Source organism: Orcinus orca, chromosome 1 (genome assembly GCF_937001465.1).
Source record: "Orcinus orca chromosome 1, mOrcOrc1.1, whole genome shotgun sequence".
Taxonomy (NCBI): Eukaryota; Metazoa; Chordata; class Mammalia; order Artiodactyla; family Delphinidae; genus Orcinus; species Orcinus orca.
This window is the reverse complement of record NC_064559.1, coordinates 63,519,893-63,539,238: the sequence shown is the minus strand read 5'-3', so window position 1 is coordinate 63,539,238 and position 19,346 is coordinate 63,519,893. Positions and strand designations below refer to the sequence as shown.

Genomic DNA, 19,346 nt, shown 5'->3' with positions numbered 1-19,346 from the left:
CAAAGGGGATAAGAATGTGTGCTAAGCCAGCACTCTGGTACCTGGTAGAACATAAGGCGGGCCTTATCAAACCTGGTTTTGCACAATGATATACCTACAGCTAAAAGACAATTACTGAAATCCCTACAGGAAAACTAAGCTCTATTCTAAGCCTGAAATTATCTGGTTTCTAGTAGCTTTTTTCCTCTTTGAAATAGTTATTTTTCTAAATGATGCTTGATAATAAGCACTCATGATTTCTTAAGAACCTAATTATAGAAGAGACTGCACTCAGGATCCCACAGTTGACCACGGTGCTACGGCTGGAGGCCACCTTTGGTGGAACAAGGCATTTGAACTCTGGCTCTCTTGAAAAATCCTAAGTATCACTCTATCTACCTGCCTGCCTTGCCCTCAACCCAATCTCTCCACTGTACAAAATGATGCTTGAGGGAAACTGGCATGGAAAGTAGATCCTGGAGTGTAGGCCTGAAACTTGGAGGCAAAAAGAGTCCTCTGGCATCCTGTGGTCCCACCAGAGTAGGCAACTAGGGACTTAGGCCAGGTCCTACGGAGTAGTGAGGAATTTTTCTGTTTGGAGGTCCCTCTGTTATACAGATTTCTATGGAACCTGCCACTGCAGTGGGCAGCAGGGCATGTCTGAGGCTTCTAGCTGCCTCTCCATCTATGGAACACATGAAATTTAACACATACTTAGCATTAAGACTCAGATACATGGATAGGCCAAGCCAAAACCACTATATGCAATTAGATACCAGTTCAAATTCTTACAAACCCTAAAAATTCTTGAGTTATTGCAAACTCTAAAGGACTTTCCAGACTTGTGCCAAGAACTGAAACTAGGCTGTTTATTTTTTCTTTTTAGTCTTAACCTACATATCACAAGAGGAAGAAATGACATGCCTTAATTGGAACCTGCTTTTAATCTTTCTCATGTAGTACGTTCTTTTGAAGTCTCTGCTAAGATCTCAGAAAGCAAGGTTCTTCATATTTCTGTAGAAGGTGGTATTCCTTATATGTTTACTTTAATAAACAAAAAAAGTTTTCTCCCAAAAGGTTTATTCGTCGCATTTAAAGTACAAAACCAAATACACAGATCCAGATATTGAACCATATATACATATCTATACATATATTATTCAGACCTACGTAAACCCATCTGTACATTCTAATGTATCCACCAATAACATCTCTTGAATAAAAAGCAACATATCTCTAAACAAACAAACAGTTATTAGTAACACTGCCATTTGAAAGTACAGAAAAAGATATTTCATAGGAATAGGAGAATTACCAAGTATAAATCCAATATGTTCACATGGACTCCTATAGGAATAATTAAAAAATGAACCTGCCAATCAAAGTCTTTGGGCATAACAACTCTATAAAAGAAACTTGAGTTATGAGAAGATATTTTATAAGGTTAATTACATTCTAAGAGATTGTTTTGATTTGGTTTTTAATTTAAAGAAAGGACTTTATTTTCTCTAATAGCACAGCATTTCTAAGTCTTATTTTCTATGGAGTTGGAATGAATCTTTAGGCAACTACGTATACCTGTTAAAAATTAAACTGGTCACAAAAAAAATATATATATATAAAACTGGTCACTGAAAATAATAACCGATTTTTAACACTGTGTTAAAAGCACAGTTCTTTCTTCAGGAGGAAAGCAGAAATTTTAGACTTGCCAGATACAGAATACGTGATGTCTCTAAACACAGAGATGTCCTGCTGATCGTGGGGACTAAGTTATAACAGCTTCTTTGTTCTAGAATGTCACCTACCTCACATGCAGACCACAGGATACTAGGCCTCAGATGCCTAAACAGCACCATTCCAGGCACAGAACTTTCTCAGTGCCTATTCCCATAACTGGGAACACACACACACATACATACATACAGAGATATGGGTCATTATTAAAATCAGATTTATTAATGGCTTCACAGTAGCAACACAAAATGTACTATCACCTTTCCATAGGAAAGGTTATATTTACTCTACACACTTCAGTCTTGAAATGTGGCCCCCAAAAGCATTCAATTCCCAATCATCAATGAATTTGCTGAGGGTCCCACACCCTCCAATCCCAATTCAGCAGAGCAAGAGCCCCTCCTTGGCTGCCAGGCGCTGGCAGTGGACTTTGTCTTGCTGCAGCTCTTCATGATTTGGATGCCAGAGCTTCATAATGATCCTTTCAATGTTGAGAGCATATACAGTGTGTGTAGGAATGACTTCCCTGTGTACCTGGGATTGAAAACATATCAGCACGTCTCCCATTATACTTCAGTATACTTACTTTTCCAACACAGAAAACGAAAGTAAGATCTGTGTCAACAAAACACTCACACAAAAGACACACAAACCTGTAAATTTTAAGCCAGAACCTAATTAATCCCAAATCAGATAACAAGAAAACAAGGAAATAACAAGGCTCTGAAATAGAAATAAGGGGACAAGGAGATTTTTTTTCTTTCACTGGGGAGATGAGAGATGCGGGAGGTAAGTTAGAAAGGACTCTTGAGCAGGGGGTTTGAAAGATTAGGTTACTATTAATGGCTTTAATAACAAACAATAGAAACTGAAAAACAAAAGCCAGGAAACGGAAAAGCTAGTGAATATCTTTGTAGACTTGAAGAAACTTTGAGCATATCCATAAATCCAGGTAAACCTTAAGGAGCCAAGAGTTACCTGCAAAGCTTCAAAAAGGTCGTACATGTTTACTGGAGGCAAAGTCGTGGGTAGCGTGTCCCCCGAGCACGCCAGCAGGAGTGCGGCCTGCTGCTCAGCATCGTCAGGAGGCAGGTGAGACGCTGGATTCTGACCAGTACAAGGAGCAGAAAAGGCTGGAGGGCTGGAAACAAAGTGTTTCAGAAATATTCCCAGTAAGTAAGATGGAAACAACTGAACAAACAGAATAGGGATGGGCTGCTAGAATACTTCCTATAAAATATATCTCAACGTGAATCAGAAATCCAGTTATCTTTCAGCCAGTGTATACACGAGTAGTCTATAGTTTTAATTTTTAAAGGCAGCCCATCTGTTGGGCTGGAAATAAAATGCAGTGCAACTGCATTTACCCTTCTCCCTCCACAGTGCTAAAATACTAAGTCAGGATACTGAGTCAAAATTGTTCCCTGCCCTTAAAGAGCTTCTAGTTGGAAAAAAGTAACAGACCTTCATTAAAGGAAAATGAAATTGGAAACAACCAACCTGGAGAGTAAGGTAGATGATACTGGAGACAACAGGATCAAAAATAACAAGCAAGAAAAGAAAATAAAGCACAAAAAAAGCAACAGGCAAAAATGGAGGGTGGAGAAAATTCATCCAGATCTTGCCAATTTCCCAAAATAGAACCCAGATATAACATCAGCTGGGAAGTCAGACATAATTTTTGTATCGTAATACAGTAGGAGATAACCTATGCAATTCTGGAGAACACGCAGGAGGTGAAACAACAGTGAGGAGGGAACTAGAACGAAAGCACAAGTGGAGCGTGAGCGTAGGCTCCGGCAGCAGACAAAGGCAGCGCTGATAGAGAAACAAGCGGCCGACGGTGAGACAGGAGCCTCACAGGGACAGGCTGGCAGGGGGAGAGGGCAGCTGGAGGCCCGGCAGGGTCACACACCGCTCCAGCGCTCGCCTGCCACGAGGGGCCACTCTTTTACTCTTTTTGGTTTGTTTTTCTCTAAAGAATGACTCACAAATGAGAACAAATAATCCCAAACAGATATGCCTGAATGAGATTAAGAAAGTAAATCTTCACCTATGGCAATCTAAATAGTGAACCCAGTTTAAGCCAGTGATCTTCAAGATGAGCCCTGTGAGCCGTCTCAAGGTCTTCGGGGCCATGAAACAGGCACCAGCACCATGCCCTCCCCATGGTGTCAGCACCATCTGCTCTCTTCAACTCCCTGCTCGGCTTTCCCACCCCACACCCCTCACTGTCACTCCTCCTGCCTTCCCTGCCCATTACTTCTTCCCCAGCATCACTCCTGCCAGCCTTCCCAATCACACTTTTTTCTCTGAAGTTTTATCTCCCTTGTCATCTCTTTACCTCTCTTCTCCCTGAAAAGGGACAACACAGGGATGAAGGTAATCCAGGTCATCTCAGAGGGATGACTCAGAATATCAGAGAGGTCCTGGGAGCCTACAGTGGAGTGCAGACAGAGAGGTTCCAGAGATCGGAGCTGAGAGACCAGAACTGCACAAGAGGATGCCAAGAGCAACCTGACGACACCCAGCACAGGCCGCTATCTTGAGCTACAGCTAAAAAAGCCAGAAAAGGACCTGGAGAGACACCTACTGCTCCTCCTCCCACCATCAAGAAACCCAACCTTGACCCAACAAGCACAGGTCACGTTCCTGAGTGAGAGCCGGCCCACTCCCCCCACCAGTCAGGTGATGCCTCTCAGGAACCATCCAGACGCACTGCCCCAGGGAACTACTCCACTGTACTTCGGAAAGTGGGGGGCACTCACTTAAACCACATGCAGCGGCCAAACTCTACAACTTCACTCCTAACATAAAGAGTACCATAAGAATTCACTGGTTATCACGCAAGGATGCAACTTAAGAAAATAAAACCATACTGCTCTCAGAGGTACCTTAGACGCACAGAGCCCCAGTAACCAACTTTAACAGTGGTCTATTACAAAAGAGTAGTGTAACCAATTAGGAAGGATGGATGCAAAGATCACAAGAAACTTCACATACCTTTCTATTAAGTTGTTGTAAGCTACTACACTGTTCTTCAGGTATGGCTGTGGGGTCACATTACTACCAAAGGCATATTTAAAATGACCATCACGTAATCGATAAGCTTTCCTTCTTGACACAACTGATGTCAATATATCTTTAAGGTGATTCTGTAAAAACAAGAAAAAAAAGAGAAAAATAGCATGAACTCCTCTTTAAAAGCAAACCATAAAACTTCCTTTGACCAAAAAATGTTTATTGGCATTTAGTGGATGGAGATGTGAGACAGGCAAACAAGTGCTGAAACCAGACGAATGTTCACGAAACAGCCACAGAGCCATACATACCAGGGTACAAGGGTACAGAAAAGAGCAAAGGGAGACACGCTATTTTTATTTAGTTCTATTTAGGATGGGCTTGCTCTACTTTAAAATTTATTAAAGTTTTTATATCTCTGAATTGGCTCCTCTCCCTCAAAAATGATGTTCAGATAGCTTTAAATAAAAGTACAAAAATAAGTAATTTTTTTAAGCAGCAAACTACCTTGAAGCTTGGTTTAAAATGGTACAAAATGTTTCACCATCAGGAACATATTGGTTATAGTGCCCAATCTACTAAAATCCTTGCATAAAAAGAACCTTGGCTCTCTCAAAAGCCACATAAACAAAAGATATATAGGAAATAAACAGAAAGTTAGGTATTTAATATCTCTTCGCCCTTGTGAGAGCCAAGTACCTAAGAGAGGGTTAGAGAATGTCTGCGAAAATAGAGACAGAACCAGTCCCAGCCTACCCTTATTAACAGGGGTGCTGGGGTCAGGGATGATGTTTCAATTCTACCAATAAGATCAGCTCATGTCAGGACTTCATGGTACAACTTATGATTCAATGTTTATAACTTCTTGAGAAAGCTATTATAATCTCTGAGGTACCGGCAAGGAAACGGAGGCCCAGAGAATTGAAAGGAATGACCCAGCGTCACCGGTCAGTACCTGTGCACTCTAGACCCCAGTGTATGTTCTGTCGAGTAACTAAATGAGTAAAATGAATGAATGAAAGAGTGTGCTGAGACAAGAATCCCACAGTTCAGATGCCAAGTCTAATAATGCTCTTCAAATGCCGTACCACAGCAACATCAAGTGATTTTAATCTTCAGGATTCTCAATCTCATTTTTTTTTTTTTTTTTTGCTTAAAAACTGTCCCCTTGTTGAGAAATTAAACATCCAAAGTGTTATGCAAGTAACCTTTCTGAAAAGTTTAGTCTGTTAACTGAAGGCAATTGTTTGGATTGTGATGTTTCTCCCCTCAAAAGAAAACAACTTTCAATGATGACAATTCTGAGATCAGAGTCACATTTTAGTTCTTTTCTTGCAGTACCAGCTTTGAATAACTCACACAAGCTTGTCATATTCAATCTGTAAGAGTGTTTCTGCCACCAGCAAACCAACCTCCACTGCATAGACCACAGCTGAGACAGCCTCCTCGGTGACGTTGTCCAGCCCATGCTCGTAAGCAGTCACTATCATTCTGCCTTCAAGCTGACCCCGAGTGGGAAGCATCATTGTGTGGGAACAAAGTTTCAAGTCATCATCATCTTGGGGATCCTTGGCCACAAACTGCTGGGCTCCCGAGAGAGGATTTTGAGGCTGGAATCTATGCTATGGGTAAGAAAACTTTTCAAAATTATTCATTATGTGGCAAGTAATAAGACACAAACAAAAGTAACCTATGAATTGGACCTGAGATCCCACAAATTAATGCCACCAAAACTATACCACAAGAGTTAAAAAAAAAAAAAAAAAAAAAAGTAACTCATGCACAACTAATCACAGATTCACACCCATTACAGAGTAATAATGAAGACATGAGTTATGGGGAATAACAGTACTGTGCATAGCAGTTTATTCTATTCAATTAATACCTCGGTAATCACAGAATATATGGCTCTGTGCTAAAAATAACAACTGGGGAGAAGGAGAAGATATAAAACTATCTTCAAACAAGTCAGAGTATTTTAAGAATACTTGTAAGTAAGCAGATTCTGAAAATAAAAATATATAATTAATGCTTAAGAAAAGCCCTAAAAAAACCTAGCTAACCAATATAACAGATCTAATAACAAATATTCCAAGATAATGTAGGGTAGTGTAACTCTTACCATTATCTTCTACTAACAACTCTCAACACAGAATCTTTCTAAGACACAGTCATTAGTTTTTTTAAAAATAGTTTTTCCCAATCTTTTCCGCTTATAAAATCTCAGCCTTCCTCTGGGAGATGCTGATAGCTCAATTATATTCTCCATAATCAGTGGGAGATATGCCTCAGTAGCTTTTGCTTAAGCCCAACTCACAAGATTTTGTAGCGAATATGGCTTGTCCTGTTTGAAGTTTGTACTATAAAAGCAATACTTGTTGTTTTTCCATTTTCCAAGTAAGTATAAAACTGTATTTTATATCAAACATGCTTTTTTAAACCAAGTATACCTCTCTGGAGATACTGATGCCCTCCAGATCGAATATTCTTGACTTAAAACATAGAGCCAAGGTAGAAATAAATAAATATTTGTTAATGTTAATGAATAAAGCTATCAATAACCAGTCAAATCTATAAAAGGGATACTTTTGGGAAACTGTGTTCCCTGGATATAAACCAGAAAAAAAAAGCAAGTTATTCTAAAACGTTTACAAATTTTATAGCCCAATGCCTTCAAGATTTCTCTGAGGATCCCCAGAAGGCTCAAGGCCTAGTGGGGCGTCAGCAGCATCCTGCCAGAGGCCTCTGGGCCTCCTGGACCCTTGGAACAGAAGTCTTCAATCTGAGAAACATTATTCATTCCACACAGATATTTAAGAGGAAAAAGAACACAGGCATAGTTGTTGAATTACTGAAAAATCATTAGGTACTAATGATAACATATTAATAATTACACAATAACAAACTGGAATAAAAATTCAGACACAATCTTTGAAACCCTCTTCACCAAATTCAAATATAATAACACTGTTTTCTCCCCAAATCATGCCCTTTTTTTCAACTTTACTACCAGAATTGTAATATTCATTAAAAAACTAAAGCCAGTTCCATCACACCAGTGCTTCAATCAGTTGTTACCAAGATCTACTAAACAACCTACATCAAATTTCTGACGAACAGAAGAAAGCTTTTTCTTTCCCTTTGGTTTTCCAGGTTTGGCTGCAGAACCCCCTGTCCAGGGTAAAGATCCAGCACCCTCTATAAGACAGAGAAATAACAATCATAAGAGAAAAGAATGACAACTGATAACTGCTAAGTTTGTTTTCACTTTAGGCTAAAAAAGTATGAAATGCTCAAATGATGAAAATGAACAAACGCTTAAATTCAGATCTCTCATTCTCCTTCTCTAAACAAAACATTCTCCTTCCCTAAACACAACTCTCAAATCACATTTTTTTCTCTAGCTGTAACCAAAATTGTTCTTTTAGGAAGACAAATTTGTTTTTCACATTTTTCATTGTTTACTGGGTGTTTGTTTGTTTACTAGTAGCAGTAGTATTATAAAAGCAGGACAGAATTTTCTAGTTCAAGATGGTGAAATAAGCACATGTATTTGTCTCCTCTCTCTTCCAAGACCCTACTAAGTATGATAGTAGAAAAAAGTAAATGGGGGCTTCCCTGGTGGCGCAGTGGTTGAGAGTCCGCCTGCCAATGCAGGGGACACGGGTTCGTGCCCCGGTCCGGGAAGATCCCTACATGCCGCGGAGCGGCTGGGCCTGTGAGCCGTGGCCGCTGAGCCTGCGCATCCGGAGCCTGTGCTCCGCAACGGGAGAGGCCACAACAGTGAGAGGCCCGCATACCACACACACACACAAAAGTAAATGGCACACATCCAGAACACAGATAAAAAGCAAAACGAGTGGCAGACCAAGATGAGATATCAACAAATTTCAAAGATGGGCTAAAAAGGAGCCAACTTACAAAGCGGACACTTGGAAGCTGTGACCTAAGTTGGCAAGGTTGGTAAACAGGTGGAAGTAAATAAACCTGACTAGTAGATATCCACAAAGAATCTGGATTTGGAGAAGGTGAGTGCAGTGGGAACCAGAAAGGATAGTACAGCTTAAAACAAGATTAATGGAAGATCTATATTGAAAAGTCATCCATAGAAACCCCTTCCCTCACCCCCAGGACTGAACTCAGTACAAAACAAAAATGCAGGGTCCCTTGCTCAAAAGTTAAGAATTTCAAAACAACCACAGTACAGCACTAAACCAAGTGCAGGCCCTTCCAAGTTCATGGACAGTTCCTGGCCCCATGAAACCAGCCCCACTCACTCCTGTACACAGTGCAGTATAAACAGGTGGCAGGGAATGGAGAATGGAGAACTCTTCTCTAGTTAAATAGAACAAAATTTCTGGGATTTACTGAGGTAGCTGGTATGAATATTGGTACCCTAGAGCACAGTTCTCTGCAGCTGGCATTTGAGGAACCTCACTGTAATGGCTGGCCTCCCGTCAGCTCACTCTAAAGCACAATCTCCAGGTTTTATGCTTCATTCGTAAATGTGGATTCTCAGACATTTGATGATAAGCTGTAACATGGTAAGAAAGACCAAAGTAAAAAAAAAAAAAAAAAAATTGAGATGCTAGACATAAAGAATTCAGGCAACACAAAGAACTTGAATAATTTCTAATTCGTATCCTCAGAGAAGTCTGAGAAGATGGGTATCCATAAAACAAAAAGAAGACGCTACAAAAATTGCTGAATTAAAGAATGCACTGGACAGAAGGGCTGGAAGAAAGAATTGAGGAAATCTCACAAAACACAGAGCAATAAGGCAAGATGGATGTTTAAAACCAGTCAATCCAGAAAGACGTTCCAGCACACTATACGGAGCCACTGAGGTCCCATAAGAAGAACAAAAAGCAAAAGCAGTTGTCTTTGAGAACAAGCTGGTCTAGGAGGGGGAAGCTTTTCATTCTAAGACCCTCTGTACTATTTTTTTTCAAACCATGAACATATATAGTTTAGTGTTAAAAAAAAAATCAAAAGTTATACAAGCTCATTACAGTACACTTGAAAAATATATCCCAAAGAATTTTTTTAGGAAAAGAAAAAAAAAATCACCCATCATTCTAACAAAACATTATTTCATCTTGATGTTTTTGGAAGAATGAGTTCGTAAAGCTTTGAAAAAATATTCCTGGTTCCTCAGCTAAAAAAGAACTGTTTGAAAAGTCAAGTTCCTCTTCTTCATCGCTTTAAGTATCTTTGGCACACCTAGATCACACCTGATAAGACCAGTCAATCTTAGATGATTTCCCTGATGAATGGAACTTGATGTTAGGCGATGCTGCTGCTGAGTGGCCAAATATACGTCGGGTGAGGAAGCAAAGCATGGCAAGGACTGACTCTGACCCCAAGGAAGGAGGGCTTCACAGCAGCAGTCAGATTTTTGGTTTGGATCCAACACTTCTACTTACTAGCTGAAGATGGCCTCAGGTAAGTTTTTATTTTGTTTTGTTTTCTCTCCTCTGAAGTTTGTTTCCTAGCATGTAAAAAAAGAGGCTAATACCTTTGAAGAGTTGTTGTGAGGATTAATGATAACGCACATAAAGCGTCTAAGGCGCTGCAGTTACAGTACTCAATAAATAACATTATTAAAATCATCTTTCCTGCCTGCCTTAGAAAATCAGTAACCAACCTGATCACAATTATTAAAGTACAAAAAACTGTATTTCTATACTTTACTTTTAATAGAAATCACCTCTTTGTTGCCAGCAAATATTAATTTCATTTTAAAGGAAGACATTTGGGGTGTTTGAGAAATAATCTCTAAATTCTAATGTTTCTTCATTTATTTTTAACCAACAACAAATATTCAAGAATATCAAAGGCTTTATTTAATTAAAATCAGCCACCTATACTAATACCACTTCGTATTTGTTTGGCATTTTTTATTTTTAAGAGCACTTTTTGCATGTTCTTTCATCTGTTTTTTTTTTTTAATAATCCTGCAGGGTAGATATTACTGTCTCTATTTTATAAATGTGGACGCTAAGAACATTCAATAATTAACTATATTATCTCAGCTAGTGGCAAAACCTAAACTTGAACCCAAGCCCCTTGACTCCTATCAACCACGGTCTTTATTTTTATTTTTTTTCGGTACGCAGGACTCTCACTGCTGTGGCCTCTCCCGTTGCGGAGCACAGGCCCCGGACGCACAGGCTCAGCGGCCATGGCTCACGGGCCTACCTGCTCCGCGGCACGTGGGATCCTCCCGGACCGGGGCACGAACCCGCGTCCCCTGCATCGGCAGGCGGACTCTCAACCACTGCGCCACCAGGGAAGCCCCAAACAAGGTTTTTATTTCCGATCATCCCACTGAACCTTTTGGGTGGGTGCCACTTTAGAATATACCTACCTAAAAAGTAAGATCTAATCCTCACAATGTTGGCTTTTCTGATCAAATTAAACTTTATACAATGAAGTGGATTATCTTTATGATCTAACTGGCGAAAGTCCACTTCTATTTAAATTAAATAAAACATTAGAAATGTGACACAGTGTAGGATGTGCAGTGAGGGGTGTGGTGAGGAGTGGAAAACTGCCTTCCCTCTCTAACACCAACCTCCGTAAACAAACGCTCACTGTTTATTATTCTTCACACCAATGGCGACTTCTTTGAGTGTGGAGAACAAGCCTTTAGGAGATCTCATCTGAAATCTCTATCTTACAACAGAGCTTAGCAGAGGGGGATGATACAAAATACTAGTCACTTCTAGATAAACATGGGCTTTTAATAAATGATCATCAGAATCACCACAGGCCCTTTAAACAACAAAAACTTCAATTTAATCTACAGTAGGAGGTACCTGTAAATTCAACTTTTTAACAAGAGCCCAGGATAAGCTTTATCATGAGGCAAAGTTTTAATGCATTTAGCTTTTTTTTTTTGACTGATTAAAATAAAATTGAAAGAGGGGACTTGTACCACTTAAGCTCCAAAAAATTAGGGACAAAGGAATCATTCTGTCTATACCTATTTATTTAGGTCAAAGTGACAGACTTAGCATCCACATACCTCCCCACCATGCTGCTATTACTACCTTTGTTCTTCACCAATAGTTTGCCAAACACATGCTGAAGCTCCAACCTTCCAGGTGCTAATATCTCACTTAATTAAGAATAGGAGAAAGTCCAGGTTCTCAACATATGCTGTGGTTTCCCCTCCACGTACTTTACCTTCCCTATATCTATGGAAACGCTCTCCTAACCACCAAATTCCCTCCCTTCACTCCTCAGCTTCTTCCTCCTGACCACCTACCCTCCTCCTCACTTCTCATTTATTTAAGTAATCTAAACCCAGCTGAATGGGGGGTAAAGACCAAAAGTCAATGAAAGGACAGAGAAATCACCTGCTTTAAAAAGGTTCTATAGAAGAATCTGTATTACACAATAAAATGTTTCTTCTGAGCAGTTCAAAGAACATTTCATTTGCAAACAAGTCTGTTAAAGGAAGTGAAAGTCTAGTAAGCCCAGCATTCTGTGGTTTTGCTGACTGACATCCCTGGAGGTGTTTCCACTCCCTTACCTGGTGTAGACACCAAAATCTGACAACGCGTGAGAATAGCCAGGAGGAAATCGTTGTGAGAATGGACTGAAAAAGGGAAGATTGTCACAAGTCAAATACAGAATATTTACAACATAAGGAACCCACTGTTTCAGTCTAGCTTTTAAGGACTTTGGATATCCCCTACTCTGCCATTCTTTCCATTTAATTTTAAATATCCACATTATTTAAATGACCTTATACCACTAAAACCAAAATTTTTTTTAAAATTTTAAATAAACTTTTAATTTATTGCAAATCTGGGAAAACTTCAGAACAGTAAAATAACTCCCCAGATAATTCTTTTACCATTATCCTGTGTGAGAAGTCTATGAGCTTCAAGGTCAAACTCTTCTTTGCTGATCTTCTGCTTGAACCACAACTTTAAGTTAGCCCAGTATCTGCAGAGGCAGAAACAATATTAAGAGCCTCAGGTTTTGCTTCTTCCCCAAGTTCACCTTATCTGCCTCAACTCCCAGGAAAGGAAGGAAATTTTGCATTCCCTAGTGTTATGGACTGGGTTGTGTTCCCCCCAAATTCATTTGTTGAAGCCCTAACCCCCAGTACCTCAGAATGTGACTCTACTCGGAACTAGGGCCTTTAAACAGGTAATTAAGTAAAAATGGAGTCGTCAGGGTGGGCCCTAACCCAGTGTGACTGGTGTCCTTATAAGAAGAGATTAGGACACAGAGAGAGAGACAGCAGGCAAAAGCCAAGGGGAGAGGCCTCAGAAGACAACCCTGCTCACACCTTGATGTCAGACTTCTAGACTCCAGAACTGTGAGAAAATAAATCTCTGTTGTTTAAGCTACTTAGGAGTCCGAATACCATCACAAGAAGGAAAGTCCTCCCTAAAAGGGACTGAGCAGTAGTCATAGAATCAGACTCATGAGTCAACCAGCCAAAAACCACTGCTGTACCTTTCCTTTCTCACTGCTGCCCTTCTAAAAGACCTGCTCACCAGAAACCTACACTTAAGATTTATATTTTAAAGTATTATTAAAATTATCAAATATTGCATATTTGAAAATTGCTGAGGAGATCTTAAAAGTTCTCATCACAAGAAAAAAATTTTTTAAACTATGTATGGTGAGAGACGTGAACTAGAGTTACTGTGGTGACCATTCTGCAATATATACAAGTACTGAATCATTATGTTGTACCCCTGAGACTAATATACAGTTATATGTCAATTATACCTCAATTTTAAAAAGATTTATATTTTAAAATGTGTATGTGTTTTATGGGCATTAATACCAATTCTGGGCAACCTCTTTCCTTTCAAATGAACTCAAGTTTTAATCTATCCTGGCTGAATGGGATTCTAAAACAGCTCGCCACAAAGAAAAATACCTGAGCATAGGAGAAACTTAGTGGTTTTTAAAGTGAAAATCAACCACTAATCATAAAAATTACTAGTTAACTAGTAGGAAGAAAGGATCCAATCTTTTATACCTTAACAACATTATTAGAAATAGGAGTAAAATACTTTACTTTTCACATCCACACCCCTTGTTTCCGTGCTGAAGAAAGCTACTCCTCCTTCAAGAAACAGGGCTAAAAATTAGTTAGTATGTTTTACAATCACTTTCAATTCACGATTAACTACTTTCTAATGCTCATTTGAGTTTCTAACAGAAAAAGAACAAAAAAAAGGAGCGATTCCTAAACGAGATGGTTTAATGCTCTCACTGACCTATTATACCCATGGCAGGGTTTCTCCTGTACTCCCATATGTAGACTAGCTTAAGTCTGACTAAGTATATATGTAATTGCCTGGGTTCCTGTGCTTTGCCCTCATCCCCCCCTTCCCCCCACACCGGAGAAAACCCGTAGCTTTAGTGGCGTCTTAAAGCTTCCCAAGACCCATTTCATTCAACAGCAAAACATGTTAGTTCTAGAGCCTGGCACCATGTTCCACGTGACTAGTCATACCCAGCAGTCAATAATAACTTCCCAACATCAAACACTTAAATGCCCCAACCCCTGCTTTTTTTTAAAGAACAACTAAAAAATGAAATAAAGCTCCACAGAAAAACAGAAGTCTTTTCCTATCCCACTTTATACAACAAAAGAAGATAGTAACATGAGAAAAACTTCATTATTTTAAAAGCCCTGTGTTCCTATTTTATAAGAAAGAGGCAAATATATTTATATTTGGTGTATGAACTTGTTCCAGAACTAAGGCAAGGCTCTGCCAACATGATGCTGTCTATCTTTTCCAGTGGCAAACTTTCAAAGAGCCAGCACTGGCTATCAAGTTGAAGACTTGCTCCCCTATCCTGGTCCCTGTATTAACTTGCTGTATAGCCATGGGCAAATGACTGTTTTCCTCAAAAATACCAAAAACAAAGTTAGTCAACCTCTATGTAGGTGAGGATGATGGGTGATGAGTATAAATGGGTCAGACTAGGAAGCACTTGAGATACCTGAAGAAAATTAAATAACATATGGCTAAATCATCCGAAAAACTAGCCACCCATTTGAACCCAGAACTCTACTGGGTACTATACAAAGTGAGTTAGCCAGCAAAGCTCATTTCTTTCTACAAGCTGACATGGGCACACAACCTGACATAAAGAACATTAGGGCCACTGCATAAATAGAAAGCAACATATCTGAGTTCCTTATACACCTTATTATATATTTTACCTACGAACAAGGACCACATTTAAATGGTCACGTTGTACAAACCAAAGCTAACTACTCATGGAGGAAATGTGAGAAATTACTGTATAGCAATATCACAAACTGTTCAACCAAGAAGCGCTTTTCAAGGAGCAGAAGGGAGAAAAGACAATGAGAGAATGGAAAAAACTAATAGAGAACAACACTGTACCATTAACTGCTCCTGGCACAAAAGCATATTTTGATTGCGTTGTTAGTGGAGATTCAGCTAAAGATGCACCAACTTAGCTTTGGCAGCTCTATGTGACCAACGTTGACAGCCAGTGTTGACCTTTAAAGACCAAACAGGAAATGCTAACTTCAACATTTCTGGCGACCCCAAGCTTGTGTGAGGAGTGTGGTATCACAGAGTTCACCATCGCATCTAATCAATCAATTATACCCACAAGCCAGGTTTATTGTAACATGGAAACATTCACTTTCAAATATTTGTAAGCATCTTAGATGTAACCGAGTGAAAAGTCTTTTGTGCTTAAAAAGTGTAAATTTTAGTTGTATTACAAAACTAAGCTATAGTAATTAATGAAGGTAAAAGCTGTCAATTTTACTCATTAAAATAATTAAGAATTTTTAATTAAGTAAGCAAGGAAAGAGACAAAGTCAACCTGAATATTAAAATATAACTTTAGGTTTTTATGGGCAGAAAGGGGACACAACAAGAAAAGAGTGTATTGTCAGGCAAGGTCACCTTTCTTTGGAGAACACAAGAGGTCTATCAGGCAGATTAGAAGAGTATGTTGTTGTTAATTTTATTACTATTATTTTTTAAACTGTTTGATCCCTGTCTGGAAAGATGTAATTGCTTTTTGCTTATTTTTCTTAATCCAGACATTTAATAAAACTCAATTTAAAATAAAATATAACTTTAGGTAGAACATTTTATCTTTGGGAATCAATGTTTACAAAAAATTAAATAATTATGCCAAAATAACAGATTAGATGATTAAATTTTAATTCTAGTGTTTGTAGTTTGATTTATTAACGTTCCTAATATTAAAGTAATCTTTAAAAATTATATTTTGTTCTTAGTTATTCCATTTAGGCCATGAGTGTTCCAAGAAGCCTTACATGGGAATTCTGCATATCTATCTTGCGAGGACAAAAAGTAGATTCCGCCACCCCAAAATTTCACAAGAAGGAAAAACTCCAAAGATCACGTATGACATCCAAGTTAAGTAACTTCAATCTCCAGTCATAATGAAAAGTAGAAAGATGAGAAGGAGAAAGTGCTGGAGAAAAAGAAAGATCCCCCAAACACCTTGCTCCTCCGGAAACATCATTTCAAAGTGTCTGTTGAGTAATGCAAACGTGTAGAATATCACAGAAACCATCTAGCAACAACAACACAAGACTTATACTTTTAAACGTTTAAAATTTGCTTCTTATATTTTAGAAAAATAAAATTGTAATAACAATGTTTTGAAAATTTCCAAACTTGACCTTGTACCTCGGAGGGTTCCTTCTATGACTTCAGCCTTGTATTGAGTTACTGATTTTACACTCGGCCATTTCAGCATCTGACCCCACTGTGTACTCGGTCCCCTGCTATAACCTGGGTGAAAGTCTGTCTGAGAGTCTCTGGGGTCCTTTGCAACCCTCTGTAAGGTATCAGAGCCAGAAATCAGATGCAAAGGCCCCAATCCTGCCATGACTTTGAAGAGTTACTTAACCTCTCAAAATCTCAGTCTTCTCATCTATCAAACGGGAATGATAACTGCACCGACCTCACATCTCTGTTGTGAGGATTAGATGAGATAGTACATTTAGGGCGCTTAAAAGGTGTTCAGTAAATGTCTGCTACTACTATCATCACTATAACTGCAGTATTGTTCGGTGACTATTTCACCGGAGGGTCTGTCTGCCTTCCGAAATTGCTGTCCACGCTCTTACCGACAGTGCCTCCACAACACCCGCGCTCAATAAGCCTCTGCCTCCAGGAAGCCCTTCGGGAGCGGGCCGCCTGCGCGGCGCCGGCTCAGACCAGGCCGGTAGTCAGCCACATGCGTCCCGCACCCTCGCACGGGCCGCAGTCGCCCAACAGGCCCTTGGGCGTGAAGGCGTGGAGTTAGCTTTTCCCGCCCCACCCAGGGCACAGCCTCGGGCTAAGGCGCCCGCGAGGTTCCGGAGGGAACCAGGGAGGCCCGGCCCCTCCAGCCGGGTGAGTCGGGGTTGCCCGCCGGCCCCTTCCCGGGCCCGAGAAACCCAGAGGCCCCGCCACCCGCTACGCGAGGGCTGCACAGGCCTCGCGGCCGCGGGGGACAACTCCATAGTGGGTCGGCAGCCCGAAGCTGGGGGAGCACCCGCGCGGAAACCCGGAGGCTGCGTCCGGGGAGTTCTTACTGTTTCACGTTGTCCCCCAGGGCCTCGCTCAAGTTCTTCTTGGCCGCCTCCAGCTCGCTCACAAAGGTCGCCATTGCTCCCCACGTCTCAGCCCGACCTCAGACCCCTCGGCCACAACGACCAGCAACCGAAAAACCAACTCCGCGAAGGCTTCGGCTCTGGAGGCTCCGTCTTCTCCCGCCTGCCCCGCCCCCAAGCTCTGAGAAGACGTTTGTTTGGTTTTCGGCTCCGCCCGCCTTTCTGGAGAGAAAGTGCTGAGCCAAACTCGGTGTTTTTGTGGTCCTCCTGCTCCCGCCCCCTCACATCACGTGATCCGCTTCACCTAGCGCTCCCGCGCCCCACCTAAACCCGCCGCGCCCGGCCCGGGCTGCAGCGTCACCTGCAGGGCTGGCGTATCCCGGGCTCTCAGTCTTACCGCTGCGGAAGTTCCGAATTCGGTCCTTTACCTGGATGAATATCTTCCCCCTCCAGGTCAAAAAGTAAATGTAGTATTGACTTTATTCTCTTTCTTTGCCTTATTTTTTTTGCCGATCACTCATCATCTAACATGCCACTTAATTGACTTATCTTGTTAATTTTCTGCCTTCTCCAACTAAAATGTGTAAGTTCCGTGAGGACAGGATTTGTGTTTTGTTCACTGATGTTTCCCCAAGTTCCTAGAGCAGTGCCTGGCACATAGTGGGCTCTCAGTAAATATTTGCTGAGTGAATGAAGTAATTTTGAAAAACAGGAAAATGCACAGAAGGATAAGAGGAAAAGAAAGAAAACAAAATGTTACCACCCCGGGAAAAACCCTTTTAACTAAGAGAGATTCCCCCTTCCCATAATTTATAATCATACTCTATCTTCAATTGTGCATCTTGGTAGAGTTTTGTTATATTTATACTTAATAATATAAATGTTTTCCTCTGGTATTGTCTTTATAATCATAATTTTGGTGACAGCATATTAAATACCGCACAGGAGGAAGGCACACAGTAACTTGTTTCCCAATTGTTAGGCTGATTATTTCCATTTTTTTCTATTAAAAGCAATATTGTAATACACTTTATACATAAAGCTTTTCGTCATTTAGGATTATTACTTTAGAACAGAGTCCCATAAATATAATTACTGATTTAAAGACAGGAGTATTTATAAGAGTCTTGGTGCATATGGTCAAATTGCCTCCCCCAAATTTGAAATAATCCTAAATGGCTTTTAAATCTTGTGTAATTTCTCCACAGAGACTCCTTCAGGCTTCTGCACTCCTTCAGCAAATATATAGTGAATTCCTATTATGCGCCTGGCAATCTTTTGGGTCCTGGGGATACAAAGATGAACAAGTCAGGTAAAGTCTTCCTATCTGTGTCATAAAACTCTAAAGAAATTTTGACTTTTTAAAAAGTAGTTATCAACTTATGCTTTCCATGGCTCCCCACTGACTACTGAACAAATTCCACACTCCCTAACCTGTCATTCAAATTTTCTTATGACCTGGACTCAGCCGACCTGTCCACCTCACACACACCCAGGCCTGTCCATCACCCCTTCGTATGCACTCCGCATTCTAGTTACTTCACTTTCTATAACAAACCACATGACTCAGTCCTTTTATATATATCTCCCCTCTGCTAGTTTTGAGACCTATGGGTGGCTACCTACATTTTTTGCAATCAGGTTCAAGTTTTTTTTTTTTTTTTTTTTTTTTTGCGGTACGCAGGCCTCTCACTGTTGTGGCCTCTCCTGTTGCGGAGCACAGGCTCCGGACGCACAGGCCTAGCGGCCATGGCTCACGGGCCCAGCCGCTCCGCGGCATGGGGTATCTTCCCGGACCGGGGCACAAATCCGTGTCCCCTGCATCGGCAGGCGGACTCTCAACCACTGCACCACCAGGGAAGCCCAGGTTCAAGTATTAAAGGACCCATTCAGTAGGACTAGGAAGGGGCACAGATGTTTGGGTATATCTTCCAGGAACTGTCCCCACTGTATGGCTACCCCATCTCTATGGCTACCTGTCCACTAAGAAAAATATGACTCTTAT

At 40.5% G+C, this 19,346-nt stretch overlaps 1 protein-coding gene and 1 long non-coding RNA gene across 2 annotated transcripts in view; one reads left to right on the top strand and one right to left on the bottom strand.

The window, feature by feature from the left end:
* Positions 1–904: 904 nt before the first annotated feature.
* TADA1 (transcriptional adaptor 1) lies at positions 905–17,463 on the bottom strand. Its single transcript, XM_004269703.4, has 8 exons — positions 17,324–17,463; positions 12,605–12,696; positions 12,278–12,343; positions 7,838–7,935; positions 6,150–6,359; positions 4,720–4,871; positions 2,695–2,857; positions 905–2,250 (listed from the first exon to the last, which is right to left on the bottom strand). Exons 1-8 carry the CDS (start codon positions 17,395–17,397, stop codon positions 2,098–2,100), a joined length of 1,008 nt encoding a protein of 335 aa, XP_004269751.1. The 5' UTR covers positions 17,398–17,463; the 3' UTR covers positions 905–2,097.
* Positions 16,875–19,346, top strand: part of LOC117201268 (uncharacterized) — a 17,049-nt gene continuing 14,577 nt past the window's right edge. Inside the window, exons 1-3 of the long non-coding RNA XR_007479817.1 lie at positions 16,875–17,141; positions 17,344–17,802; positions 18,550–18,653. This is a non-coding gene — a long non-coding RNA (uncharacterized LOC117201268). The remainder of the gene's footprint in view (positions 17,142–17,343; positions 17,803–18,549; positions 18,654–19,346) is intronic.